Source organism: Suricata suricatta, chromosome 11 (assembly GCF_006229205.1).
Source record: "Suricata suricatta isolate VVHF042 chromosome 11, meerkat_22Aug2017_6uvM2_HiC, whole genome shotgun sequence".
Taxonomy (NCBI): domain Eukaryota; kingdom Metazoa; phylum Chordata; class Mammalia; order Carnivora; family Herpestidae; genus Suricata; species Suricata suricatta.
In genome coordinates this window covers 55,620,709-55,635,885 of record NC_043710.1, presented here as the reverse complement: position 1 = coordinate 55,635,885, position 15,177 = coordinate 55,620,709, and the positions used below count along the sequence as shown (strand labels likewise).

General features: G+C 38.9%; 1 protein-coding gene across 2 annotated transcripts in view; it reads left to right on the top strand.

The window, feature by feature from the left end:
• The window catches only part of C2CD3 (C2 domain containing 3 centriole elongation regulator), a 140,624-nt gene that overhangs the window by 62,077 nt on the left and 63,370 nt on the right, over positions 1 to 15,177 (top strand). For both annotated transcript variants that reach the window (XM_029956599.1, XM_029956600.1), the window contains 6 exons: positions 2,097 to 2,277; positions 3,683 to 3,866; positions 4,911 to 5,083; positions 6,888 to 7,011; positions 14,077 to 14,345; positions 14,709 to 14,798. In XM_029956599.1, coding sequence (XP_029812459.1) covers positions 2,097 to 2,277; positions 3,683 to 3,866; positions 4,911 to 5,083; positions 6,888 to 7,011; positions 14,077 to 14,345; positions 14,709 to 14,798 — 1,021 coding nt within the window. The remainder of the gene's footprint in view (positions 1 to 2,096; positions 2,278 to 3,682; positions 3,867 to 4,910; positions 5,084 to 6,887; positions 7,012 to 14,076; positions 14,346 to 14,708; positions 14,799 to 15,177) is intronic.

Sequence of the window (15,177 nt, the reverse complement as noted above, 5' to 3'; positions counted from 1 at the left end):
GAAACCATTGCCCCAGATCCCTATTTCATTAGCAAAAAGAAACATATTTGCACCCTAATGCTTGCTGTAGGTTAAAGGAATTATTTATTTCTTATGATTTAAATGTATATCTGTGTCCCTTTGAGCTTTTTGAATCTATAAAGAAACTCTAATTGGACAGCCACATCTTAATCCTTTAATTTACTAACATAATTACCTTTTTAAAAATTGGGGTGAATGTAAAACTGCATTTAAAACGTCTTAATTTAAAAAAAGATAATCAAGGGGGACGAAATGGCTGTAGGAGGTTGAGAATGATCCCAAATGTAAGCCAGCAAATTCTACTCTGTTTCTCAGTCAAATCCAGTTGGAAAGTTGTAGGGAAATTCTTTGCTTTTCTACCAGTAAATTCTTAAAAATAATTTGTACAGTGCTGGACAATTCTGAAAGCACATTGGTACACTTTTTATGTTTATTTCCTTAACATACATGAGGTGAGTCATTGTTATTCTCTTTTTAAGTGATGAAACAGAATCAAAGAGGTTATGTTACTTGTCCAGAGTCACATAGCTAAGAATGAGAAAATCAGAGTTCAGACACAGGCCTTCTGACTCAAAGTCCAGTGTCATGTACTACAGTATCTTACCTTTGGTGTCCTTTCTAGCGTAGCCAAATCCCATTCTCCACATGATTTAAGTATGTTATATTTTCTGATCTGAATCTGAATGACAAATGTGATGTCTCTGGACAGAGAAAGAACTATTAGGAAAATGAAAATGTCTATGACTAGGTTATTGTTTATTTGTACGTTATGAACTTGAAACTTTTCTTTATTGTTTCTGTTAATCTATTAGATTAGACTAGTGTCTACCAGTAGATAATAGTAGCTTTTAAAATTTGAAAATGACATAAAAGCATAAATACAGAAAACTTATCATAATATTCCCGTCTATTTTAGATATTATATATGGCCCTCACTTTGCAGTGTAGACTCAGTTTTTGTTAAATTCCATACCAAAAGTTAGAAAATATTACTCATTATGAGCATAAAAGAGCTCTGAAAGATATCTATAAATAGTTTTTCCTCCTGTATCTATATCTAGAAATAAATTGTATTTCCTCATATCCCTCCATTGCAGCATCTTCAGAACTGAATTATAAATTACTCTAATACTGTACAGCCAAATTAAGTAGCTACTGAGATTGTTTTTCTTTTCTGGGGAATCAAAATGAAAGTTTCCTGTTTCTTCTAAGGAAGGTTTTGGAGCAGATATTGCTGATAAATGTTTTTAGAATACAAAGCAAAGACATTATGCAATCTCTGTTCCATATTCATGGGATCAGTAGTTAGAATGTTAAACACATATAAACCATACAATTTGACTCGTATCTGAATCCTGAATTCCCCCCTTTGAATATTCCCAGTTATCAGTTGTCTTGTGTCTGTTGAGGCTGTATAAGAGTAGAAGTAAAGAGCCTTGGCTCGAGTCAGACTACCTGAGTTCAAACCCTTATTCCACTGTTGTTAGCTATCTATGTTAAATTAACTACTGCAAGTCAAAGGCTTAGTATAGTGCCTGACTATAGTAAATAATAAAAACATTAAGTCGCTATTAGTAGAAGTTACTTTTAGTAACCGTCTGTTTGCAACCTCCCTGACTAGTCCTTACCATTAGTCTTGGTGTTTTTCCCACCGTCATTAAAAATGTATGTAAATTAATACCTGTTTGCGTCTCATATGTATTCCTTATCCTATGAAGATATTCTTCATGTATGCTATTCTTAATGTGCTAAGAATCAGGAGCTGATTGAATTTTATTAGATACCTTTTTAGCATTTATTGAGATAGCCCTGTTTCTTTCCTTTATTCTATGAATGCACTGAAATACATTTATAGGTTTCCTAATACTGACCCTGGCTCACAGTCTAGAGTAAATCCAGCTGGATCTGATTACAGTGAGCAGTCATGAGATTTATACACAATGAAAATTAAGTATCTGTTTTAGTATCAGGTAATTATGAATATTCATTTGCACTCAGATTTCATAGAGAAGCAGGAATAGTCTAAGAATATTTTTTTCTTTAAAGCTCACCAGTATCTCTGTTTCATTTAATAGGCAGAGGACCAAAGAAATGGATTGATGGAACATCACTTTGAGCTCCATGTAGAGAGCATTAAAGGCCTAGCCCCTCTTCAGGCAACAGTCTGGGGAGAAGCAGATTGTTATGTTCAGTACTACTTTCCAGTTCAAGACTCTCAATCCAGCGTGCTAAAAGGACCAGAGTTCCTTGAAAACGGTAGGTTTAGGAGGTTAGGCTTTCTCATTTTTGTATGGTTCTTTAATTGGCTATAGTTAGGATTTTTTTTTTTTTTCTGAGTGAATTTTGAGTTCCCTAAATGATTTAAATCTTACCTGGGTAGTACAGGAGATAGGCTAAGTTTCAAATTTTCTTTTCTTGGGTTTTTTTTTTTTGTAGCTTTTTATTCTGATATGATTTCAGATTTACAGAAAAGTTAACAAAAATAGTGCAAAGAACTTCTGTAATACCCTTCACCTAGATCCCACTTATTATTTATATTTTGCCTGCTCACTCTTATCATCCATACATATACAGTTGGTTCTCATTATTCATGGTAGTTATATTCTACATAACATAACAGCATCAAACACTGAATTAGGAAATACCAAACCATTGCTCTTAGGAGAAATATATACATATATATCTCACATAGATCATAGTTGTAAATCCTAGAAGAACGTATTCCAGTAGATTCTATTTTCTTTATTTTATAAAAGAGATAAATGTTAAGTGACTGAGGCTGCCCCAGGAACAGTAACATGGTTGGCATTCAGACCCCATCCAGCGGGCCCCAGAACAAGCTATTCTTGCACTACACTATGCTACCCCCTACCAACTCCATCATCTTATCATTTCTGAGAGCTAAAACAAGAAAGCACAGTGTCCCCTTGTCCAAGCTCAACTGGGAATGATCAAGTCAGGTGACTCAGATTTTTTCCCATTCTGAGGATGTCCACAAATAATTGCAAAAGCACTGCCCGTATTTAGAGTTCAAATAAGGGACTTGTACTCAGAATATATAAAGAACTCTTACAAATAATATAAAGACAATCTAATTAAAAATATTCAGAAGATCTGAATAGACATTTTTCCTAAGATATATAAATGGTGCCAATTGGCACATGAAAAGATACCCCGCATCATTAGTCACTTAGGGAATGAAAACCAAAACCACCACAGGATATCACTTCTTTTTACCAAGATGGCAATAATTTTTAAGAAAAAACAAAAACAAAAATCAGACTAACAAGTGTTGGCAAGGGTGTGGAGAAATTGTAACCATTAGACATTGTCCAGCCATGAAGGGATCTCTTCTTTATTATCACAGGACCTTTGGAGGACCATAGCTACTATGGAAATGGACCTTGATAGAAATAACATGGAAGATACAGGTTCTGGTCCCAGGTGCATGGCCTCCCACCTCTAAGACATTGGGGTTCACTATGTAACTTCAGTATGTCCATGTCCTATCTGTTGAGTAGGAATAATAATAGTTGCTTTGTTTTCCTCACAGGAGTATTGTGAAGATGAAATCGAAATAGAATATTAGCGTAGTGTCTTGGTACAGATAAAGCACTAAATGCTGTGTTGGATTTTTCTGAATCGCTTTTCTTTTCCAAAGGAATCTCTTTGAAGCCTTTCAGATCTGGAACCACACTCTGTGTTCCAGATCCCGTCTTTAATAGTGAGCACCATCACTCTCTCCTGTTGCCAGCTGAAGTTCCAGTGCAAAGGCTTCTGCTGAGTGCCTTCTCTGCACAAGGGCCCATGCCCGGAGGTGGAGTCCAGTTTGAAATCTGGTGCAGGTATAATGTGAAACCAACTTTGTGCCTAAAAAGGAATCATAGAGCATCATTCCCTTGACATCGTAGCTTGAATTATAAGGAAGCTAAGCAATCCCTTATACCCTATTATATATTATCTGGCTAATTAGTGTTTCATCTCCAGATTTTACTTAAATCTGCTAAACTATTAGGCTCTTGGGAGCAGTTGTATCTCATGGTTCTAACCACTTACTACTTTTGGAAGTGAAGTTCTATCAGTTTAACCTCCTACTACTCTTAAATATTTCAGTTGCTTGTTTTCTTGTTATGCCATATTTAGTTCAGGACCTCATCACATCATGCCTAAATTACTGATAGCCTGCTGACTGGTCTCCCCGCTTCTAGACTCATTTCTTACAATCTGACATTCCCACGACCAAAAAAGTAGCCTTTGTAAAATATAAATCCATTCATGTAACTGACTTGACACAAATAAAATGGCTCAGTCTCCTTTGCACCCCTGTTCCCAAGAAGTGACAAAGGGAGTATAGATATAAAAGAAGAAACAGTATCAGCAGAACTAGGGCTAAGTACCATCTACTTGCGAGAAACTTTTCCCAAAAACAATCAGGTGAATTTAGGTTTGATTTAAAACTGGAATAAGATGGAATGTTTTGACAGGAGAAGGAAGTACTGTAGATACTAACAGATCCTTTAAATTTGAGGGACGTAGGCCTGAAGCCATAGAAGAGATTGGGACTACTCCATTTGGAACCACTTTCACTGGTACAGGATATATGCTCTTAAAAGTGGCTACTCCCAGAAGTCAATGTCAGGTGCAGATATCCAAACAGAAAGCTTGTAGGAAGCTGGTTTTTGTTCTGAACACAGAGTATAATTTATGGAGCTCTTCCTCCACATGGTGGGCAATAAATCTAGACAGATGTGACCACAGCTATATACCACAGATATAGAGCAATCAGGCACAAAATATAACTTGATACCAAAAGCTGATCCCTTGGGCAAATTGAATCATTTATCCACCTAATTCTTCCAACTGATAGCTTGTGCTTTTGTGGCTTACAGATACTATTATCCTAACGTGAGAGACCAGATGGTCGCCAAAGGAACCTTGCCATTATCAAGGATCTGTGCCATGGTAACCATGCAGCACCATGAGGATGTGGGAATACAGACCTTTAATCTCCCTTTAACTCCCAGGCTTGAGAGCAGGAAGGAACTGAGGAACCAGTCATCAGGTAATTGAAGATTGGTTTGTCCTTCCCTTTTGAAGTTAGTACATATAAATATCCCTTTATATTGTGTGAGACCCTTTTAAGAATCTGATGAAAATTATGATCTACCTTCTCTTAGAAAAATGAATATATTAAAAAAATGAATGTATGAATGTATTGTGTGCAAGTTTTGCCTACAGTTTTAAAATATTCGCATTTCCATGGACTGTCCCATTGCTTCTCTCATTTCACTTTTAACTTCAGCAAGCATTTAAGAAGTTCACAGCATAAATCCTAAGTGTTACATAGGTGTATTCAGAGAATTAGTATTCCAAGGCAACATGAGCAGATATGGGATTGGTAGAGTACAGTTAGCATGAACTGAAAATTCACTGTAAGGGTGGAAGAGGCTAGGATTTAAAGTTAGAAGGGATTCATTAGAATTTGGACTTTTGAATTACATCCTAATCGCTTCTCAGCCTTTTGGCTAAGATCAAGTGAATTACATCCTAATTGCTTCCCCAGAATGACCTACCCCCCCAAGTACCTAATCAAATAACTAGATTTAGCCTCCCAAATCAAGTTCCTGTGCTTGCTTGGTGGAGAGTATCTACCAAAACAGTAGGTTTTATCTTGCCGTAGTTAAGACTGAGTTGTTCCTCCTGACTGTCACTGGTCAGCTTGTTCTCTTGTTTTTTTTTTTTTAAATATATATTTTTTTAATTATTTTTTTAAATTTTTTTAAATGCTTTTTTATTTTTTGAACGAGAGAGAGAGAGAAAGAGACAGAATCTGAAGCAGGCTCCAGGCTCTGAGCTGTCAGCACAGATCCTAACTGTGAGACCTGAGCCAAAGTCAGACGCTCAAGCAACTGAGCCACCCAGGCGCCCCTTTTATTATTTTTAAATATTTTTTTATTTTTGAGAGAGAGAGAGCACACATGTACACACAAGTGAGGGAGGGTCAGAGAGAGAGGGAGAGAGAACCCCAGGCAGTCTCTGTGCTCCCAGCAAAGAGACACACACAGAGCTCAGAGTCACAAACCATGAGATCATGACTTGAACCAAAATCAAGAGTCGAATGCTTAACCAGCTGAGCCACCCAGGCACCCCAGTTCTGTTGTTAAAGCTTTCTCTGAAATGTGATAGTATAAAGGTAGAAATTTTGTTTTAACATTTATTTTATTTTTGGAAGACAAAGACAGATCATGAGCAGGGGAGGAACAGAGAGAGAGGGACACAGAGTCTGAAATAGGCTCCAGGCTCTGAGCTGCCAGTACAGAGCCTGACGCGGGATTCGAACCCACAAACTGTGAGATCATGATCTGGGCCGGTCGGACGTTCAACCGACTGAGCCACTCAGGCGCCCCTAAAGGTAGAATTTTTATAAAAGGATGGCATGTAAAGGATGTTTCAAGTGGTGGTGGTACAAGGGTGATAGAAGTATAAGTGTGAAAAGGTTAAAAAAACAAAGAAAGGCTGGAGTCTCTCTCAATTCTTTAAGGATAACTGGAAGTTAAAAAAAAAATCTGGAATTAAATTCTGCCTCTGATAGTTGTGCAATCTTGACAAGCAGTTCAGTGTCTGAGCCTAGTTTCTTGGATGTAAAGTGAAAATAGTAACTTTCGTGCTGCCTTTATTCATCCTAAAGTACTATAATATAAAGTGATTCTGGCCATGGACATGTTACCTCACTGCTGAAGCCCCTTATTGTTCATTAGGATTGAGGTGCTTATCCTCTTCCTTCTGACCAGGACTTGGGGTTTGGGAGAACAGAGACTGTGCAAACTAACTTCTCCATCTTTTTTCCTTTTGTCCTCATTCTTCAGGTTTACTGGATGTAGGCCTAAGGTACAGGCGTACTCCTAGAACAGCAGAGGGAGTTGTTGCTGCCCGAGCTGTCTCTATTTCAGTAGAGATTATCAGAGCCTGTGGTCTGCAAGCAGCAGCCAAGTAAGTCCACCTCATCTTTTTTCACTGCAATCACACAGTATATGATGCTCACATATGCAAAACTTCCTTGTGGACAATTTCCAGTTCAGTAAGCACTTTACTTTTTTCTTTCTCTCTTAAGAAAGCATGTAAAAGTATAAATGAGTAGATCACTTGCAACCTTTAGTACTTCAACTGTTATTAGCAACTTAGTTCCTTGACTTTGGTCAACAATCTTGGGGCACATGGCTGGCTTGATCAAAAGAGCATGTGATTCTTGACCTCGGGGTCATGAGTTGGAGCCTCATATTGGGTGTGGAGATGACTTAAAAATAAAACCTTAAAAAAAAAAAAAAAACCCCACAATCTTACCCTCAACCCCACTTGGCCACTTAATTACAGTCTTATCCGCTACCCTCAAACCAGGCCAGGGCCAATGACTACAGCTCTTCTATAATCTCCTATCCAGTCTCACCTCCCATTTTTCTTGTTTGTTTTCCTCCAGTCTTTTCTCAATACAGAAACCAGTGATCCTCTGAAAACTTAGGTCAGACCTTGACACCCCTCTGCTTAAAACCCAGCAGTGACTTTTCATCTTATTCGAAGTCAAACTACTTAAATAGCTATGAGACCCAACGTGATATGTCTCCTTATTATGTTTTTTTTAATAGTTTATTGTCAAGTTGGTTTCTATATAATACCCAGTGCTCTTCCCCACGAGGGCCCTCCTCCATGACCATCACCTCCCTTCCCTTTTCCCTCTCCCCCTTCAGCCCTCGGTTTGTTTTCAGTATTTAAGAGTCTCTCATGATTTGCCTCCCTCCCTCTCCCTAACTCTTTTTCCCTCCTTCCCCTCCCCATGGTCCTCTGTTAGGTTTCTCCTGTTAGACCTGTGAGTGAAAACATATGGTATCTGTCCTTCTCTGCCTGACTTATTTCTCCTAGCATGACACCCTCGAGGTCCATCCACATTGCCATGAATGGCCAGCTTTCATTCTTTCACATTGCCATGTAGTACTCCATTGTATATATATGTACCACATCTTCTTGATCCATTCAGCAGTTGATAGACTTTCAGGCTCTTTCCATGATTTGGCTATTGTTGAAAGTGCCGCTATGAACATTAGGGTACATGTGCCCCTATGCATCAGCATTTCTGTATCCCTTGGGTAAATCCCTAGCAGTACTGTTGCTGGGTCATAGTGGAGTTCTATTGTTGATTTTGAGGAACCTCCACACTGTTTTCCAGAACAGCTGCACCAGTTTACTTTCCCACCAACAGTGTAGGAGGATGCCCGTTTTTCCACATCCTCGCCAGCATCTGTAGTTGATTTGTTCATTTTAGCCACTCTGACTGGTGTGAGGTGGTATCTCAGTGTGGTTTTGATTTGTATTTCCCTGATGATGAGTGATGTTGAGCATTGTTTCATGTGCCTGTTGGCCATCTGGATGTCCTCTTTGGAGAAGTGTCTGTTCAAGTCTTCTGCCCATTTCTTCACTGGATTATTCGTTTTTCAGGTATGGTGTTTGGTGAGTTCCTTGTAGATTTTGGATACTAGCCCTTTATCCGATATGCCATTTGCCACTATGTTTTCCCATTCTGTCGGTTGCCTATTAGTTTTTTTGATTATTTCCTTTGCAGTGCAGAAGCTTTTATCTTGATGAGGTTCATTTTGGTTCTTGATTCCCTTGCCTCTGGGGATGTGTCAAGGAAGAAATTGCTGCCATTGAGGTCAAGGAGGCTATTTTCTGCTTTCTTTCCTAGGGTTTTGATGGTTTCCTGTCTCACGTTCAGGTCCTTCATCCATTTTTAATTTGTTTTTGTGAATGGTGTAAGAAAGTGGTCTCGTTTCATTCTTCTGCATGTTGCTGTCCAGTTTGCCCAGCACCCCCTGTTTAAGGAGGCTGTCTTTTTCCATTGGATACTCTTTCCTGCTTTGTCAAAGATTAATTGGCCATACATTTGTGGGTCGTTCTGGGCTCTCTATTCTATTCCATTGGTCTATGTGTCTGTTTTTGTGCCAGTATCATACTGTCTTGATGATGACAGCTTTATAGTAGAGGCCAAAGTCTGGGATTGTGATGCCTCCCGTTTTGGTTTTCTTCTTCAATATGACTTTGGCTATTCGGGGTCTTTTCTGGTTCCATACAAATTTTAGGATAGTTTGTTTTAGCTTCGTGAAGAATGTTGGTGCAATTTTGATGGGGATTGCATTGAATGTATAGATTGCTTTGGGTAATAATGACGTTTTAACAATGTTTATTCTTCCAATCCATGAGCATGGAATGTTTTTCCATTTCTTTGTGTGTGCTTCAATTTCTTCCATAAGTTTTCTATAGTTTTCATCATATAAGTCTTTTACATCTTTGGTTAGGTTTATTCCTAGGTATTTTATGGTTTTTCGTGCAGTTGTGGATGGGATCAGTTTCTTGATTTCTCTTTCTGTTGCTTCATTATTGGTGTATAAAAAGGCAACCGATTTCTGTATGTTGATTTTGTACCCTGCGAGTTTGCTGAATTCATGGATCAGTTCTAGTAGGCTTTTGGTGGAGTTGGTCGGGTTTTCCATATAGAGTATCATGTCATCTGGGGAAAGTGTGGCTCCTTATTATGTTTATGACTTCATTTTTCTCCTGCTCATCTCCCTTTGTTTACTCTACTCTAACCACTGACTTTATTATTTCTGAACACACCAAATTCATTTCCTTCTCAGGAATTTTGTCTTGCTGTTTTTCCTGCCTGGGTCACTGTTTCTAAATATAAATAGCACAGCCTTTTTTAAATCTCCTTCAGGCCTTTGTTTATACTTCTTTCTACCTTGCGTGTTCTTATTCCTTTTGTCCACTAAACAAACTTCTGTTTTCTTTTGACTTTTCAGCTTCTTTGCAACTTTTCCTGTATGTCTTCCTACACTTAGAATTGGTGCCTTATCCTTTGTCTGTTAGCACCTTGGTTGCAGTTATTTGTATAGATGACTTTCTCCAGTAGGCTATGAGTTCCCCCAGTCACTGCCTGAACTCCTCTGTGCCCCCTGCCACCACATAGCATAATTCTAGCACGTGTAATAGGGGCCCACTGAGAAAGAAAACTAAGTCATGCTTCTACTATTGACTTTCTTGAACACGAGTTCAAGAAAGAAGGCAAATGTTCCCTCACTTTTTTTCCTTGTAACTTAGAGTCCGATCATTTGCCTTTAACTTCGCAGTCTGTAAATAACAAATTCAATAACTGCCATGTGAGATCTGACACTGAGGCAACTCGTAAAATGTTCAGCCTGGTTAATATTTTCCATCACCGAATTCTCCAAATGGAATTCCAGTGATTGCTTGAGAACATTTTAGTGCCTGTGATACCAGGGCAGGTTTTAATCATGTCATTCCCTCACATTAAAACTTTTTTGATGGTTTTCCATTGTCAGTAGCAATTGTCTCCTAATTTTAATTCCTATTAAAGTTGCATTTTAATGTAATTTTGCATTCCTATTAACAGAAAAATAAGGGGCACCTGGGTGGCTCAGTTGGTTAAGCATTCAACTCTTGATTTCGACATGGGTCATGATCTTAGGGAATGTGAGTTCGAGCACCACGTTGGACTCTGCTGACAATGTGGAACCTGCTTGGGATTCTCACTCTCCTTCTCTCTCTGCCCCTCCCCAACTTGCACATGCTCACTCTCTCAAAATGAATAAGTAAACTTAATAAATATAAATAGAAGTTTAACATACCCAGCATGCCCTCTGAATATCTGGTACTTAGGTATAAATCATCTTCATGTGCTACTATATTATGATATGTTATAAAGTCTACGACAGCATATATAAAACTTTAACATGTATGATACCAAATATAGAAGTGGTAATATTTTCTTCCTATTCTCAAGTAGATATCCTATATATAAACCCCTAAGTTGTACATACTTGACTTTAGGGACTACTGGTTCCCAAGATAAACTCTGACCTGCTCAACGTGGCATTCTGAGCCCTCCTTAATCTGAGTCTTGAAAAAAGAGTAGGAGTTGTCAAAATACCCAAGAGAGCTGAAAACTATTCTGTTCATTGAGAAGAACATGTAAGGAGGCATGAAACTTGTGTGTATGGAATACCTGTTCTGTGTAAGACCCAGCCAAGGTCAGAATCTGTAAATAATTATTATTTAACTGGCAGAGAAGAACTTAGAGTTTAGATACCTTAGTAGATATCTGAGAGACTGCGTAATAGATAAGAAACTCAGTAGTCCGTCCTCTGTGGGTCATAGGGAAGGTCAGATCAGATGGCAGGCAGTTTCCTGTAAGTCCTGCATTCAGTTTGTGTTACCGTTTCAAGAAGGAAGGTCAAGAAGCCAGGCCAGTTCTAACACTACATTCTTCTGATAATTTGGGAAAGGCCTGTGAAATACGAGACAAACATGGTATAATGGAAACAAATTACACTGGACACTGGACCCATCCCCATTTCTCACTAGCTGTGCGTGATCTTCGGGTAGTTTCTTTACCTCTCTGGGTCTGTTTCTTCATCTGAAAACTGGAAATTATAACTACTTCTCCTGATTTTGTAAGGATCAGTATAAGAATTAACAAATACGAAGTTCCTTTATAAACTACTAACTACTATTCAGATAATTAGTTCCATTTGTACAGATAATTTGTATAAATAATGTTACCTTTATTAGCCAGTGGAATATTAGTAAAAATCAGAAATAAGTTTTACATTGCATTTATTGAAGAAAGGAATTCTCGATATCCAGATAGCAGGTGCTCAAAAGTTAGCCTTCTCTTATCAAAAGACACCAACCCTCATCTTACGTGCCAGTGGTCTTCCTAAAAATACATGTTCAATGTCTGTGTAAACAGACCCCTTCTTTCTTTTTCATGTGTCTTCTTTTTTTTAATTTTTTAATGTTTTTTAATTTATTTTTGATAGAGAGAGAGAGCGCGAGCGAGCATGAGAGGGGGGAGGGGCAGAGAGAGAAGGAGACACAGATCTGGAAGCAGGCTCCAGGCTCTGAGCTAGCTGTCAGCACAGAGCCTGACGCAGGGCTCGAACCCACGAACGTGAGATCTGACCTGAGCCGAAGTCAGAGGCTTAACCGACTGAGCCACCCAGGCGCCCCTCATGTGAGTCTTTTAACTAATTTGATCTTTAACTGAGGATGAGTAGAAACTTCCATGAACATAAATGGGTTCATTGATTTGCTGGTGAAGTACTAGCAAAAAGATAATTGGACCAAAGGAAGAGATCACAGTCTACATACAGACATAGATATATACATATGTTTATAGTCACTTGATTGACAGCAGAGACCCTGCTGCACTCATTTTTAAGTTCCACGAGAATAAGAAATTATATTATATGCATGTATTTCACCACTGTATGTATCTAGCTCTGAGCCCAGTGCATTACACACAGAGCAGATGGTCAGGAAATAATTATTGAGTGAATGAAATCAGACTGGCTTTGGGCCCAAACCTTTCTTATCAATGCCATATCTGGGAATTTCCTAGTAAGAGCCCTTTTATTGCCCATAACTGGTTCTCTCCTTTGTATGTATTCTCTAGTGTAATTTTTACAACACTCCTTGAACATTTTATCCTTGTATTTTTAGCTACTAGCATTTGATCTATTTCCCTTTCATTTTTCCTGTGCATAATACATACTTCAGAGTATGCTGTTGTATAGACAACACACCAGTCTCCCACCAATGATCATTTTAGGTTACTTAATTTCATTAGAAGTAAAAATATAATCATATAATTATACATACATCTTTAATATTTGTATCCCTATGCTATCCTCATTTTAGCAAAGAGGACGGTGAAACTTGGAAGAGTTTGAATAACTTGTCCAAGGTCACACATTTAATTAAATGGTAGAGCCAAGATTCAGACTTCCAAGTTACTACCCTCTACTAATGTACACCAAGTACAGTAAAGAAGGAACCCTTCTAAATTTTCTTTGGGGCTGTCAGAAAATGCTCAAAAAGAGGTGACCTCTTTGCCTAAATATCAACTTTATACCCTTGGGGAAGTTGGGGCAAAGGAGGTATACTCATACTCTACCCACACACTAAAGACTTAACGAGTGTCAGTTAAAGATGGATAGATTCTGTCTGTACAGTGTGGAACATATGTACTGAGAAAGAGAAAAACAGCTCCAGAGACATTTGGGAACTGACCTGGCACTGGTAGCTGGGCTTGGTGTTTTTGTGCTGAGCATATAGATCTCACGGAAGACCAGCACCAGACAAGGCTGCTTTGCAACCATGGTGAAGTGAGACAAAAATAAAATTACTCCATAATCTTGTTTAGGAACAAACCAAAACAAGGTCATTATGAAAATCACAAAATACCCAACACCCCCCCCACATCCTGGCTAAAGTGAGTGCTGCTGCTTTACCAATTACAGCCTTAGCCTTATTCTAGTCTTCCCTCCTCTAAATTGGTTTTTTTTAACATTTTATTCATTTCTGAGAGATGGAGAGAGACAGAGCATGAGTGGGAGATGGGCAGAGAGAGGGAGACACAGAATTTAAACAGAACCCAACTCGAAGCTTGAACTTGGGAATAGTGAGATCATGACCTAGGCTGAAGTCAGACACTTAACCAGCTGAGCCACCCAGGTGCCCCTAGTCTTCCCTCCTTCTAGGTAAGATTCATTAGAACAACTATAGAGAATAAAGCCCCACTTTTGAACGACCTCCAAATCATGAGTCTAGTGCTAGAAGTCCTTTCTGATACCTCTTTACTAAAATTTCCCATGATTTCCCTTGGCATATGTTCTTTCTCAGCGTAATGAGCAGTAGAGCCAAATTGTTCAACTACTGTTGCTTCCTGATAGTCTTTGGCTAAAGGTCAGTGACAGTAAAATGAAGTGTCCTTGGAGAGGGTAACTCAGTCCCCCACCCCATACACATACATTATGCTATTTCAATTATTAAGAAAGCACACTATGACTCTGCCCAAAGCCTAGATAGGAAAAATATGGTCAGTTAGTGTTCTTGGTGGCCTCATGGAGATGGTGGAGGTGTTTTCTAGGCAGTCCAGCTGATTTCTGTTACTACCTTCTCATTCCCATCCTTCTCCCTTTACAGGGCTCTGGCTGAGCTGGAACCTGCTCTACAGTTCAGTGCCACAGTCGGGGTCAATGCTTTTGTCACCACTCATCTCTCCTTCCTGCCCAAGGAAGAACAGCGCCGAACCCGCCCTGTAGCCTGTTCCTTCTGCCCTGAATTCTCCCATCATGTTGAATTTTCATGTAATTGGGTGACTCAGCACTGTAGTGGAGAGGCCTGTTTCCTGGCAGAGCTGTTGGAGTTTTCAGAGGTCACCTTTGCTATTTATCACGAAGATACCAAGTCAGGTGAGCACCAAATGACTCATCACAACCAGAATTAAAAGGGGCTCAGTTTGGGGGCACCTGTGTGGCTTAGTCAGTTAAGCATCTGACGACACCAATTCAGGCCATGAACTCACAGTTCATGATATTGAGCCTTGTGAGCCTGCTTAGGATTCTCTCTCTCTCTCTCTCTCTCTCTTTTTCTGCCCTTCCCTTCCATGCACATGCTCTCTCAAAATAGATAAATAAACATTTTTAAAATAATAATAAAATAAAAGGGCTCTGATATGAATGGTTATAGCCCTTCCTAGGAAATACATGTTGAAGTGTTTAGCCCTTTGGTCAGTAGAGTATTAAATAATTTCTCTTTTTTGTTTGATTTAATAGCCAGTGATATAACCAGTATTCAGTCAATCAGAGAGTATCTACTTGGAGTAGTAAAGGTTCCCACAAAAGAGCTGCTGGTCAAGAGATCTGGTAAGGATTCTGGATTATCACTTTCTAATCCTACACCCCACCCTGCCCCCGTTTGCTTTCCTACAAGAGATCTTGCATGGCTCCCTCCAACATATGCAAAAGAAAATAGGACCCGTAACACATGCTTTTGAATTCTCCCAGGCACCTCAGAAGTTTTCTGGTAAGTGTTTTAAGTCCTCTCCTAATCATTTCAGAAGTCTTCTAGCAAAGCAAAGTAGCTCAAAACCTTGTACTGTCATCTTACTCTAGGAAAGATGATGATGTGGATGATGATATTACTACAAATAATAAATATGGTGATACCCATTATATTATATAGCATTTTGTGAAATATTTTCTCAGATATTGTGTGAGCCTCACTATAACCCTGCTTGGTGTG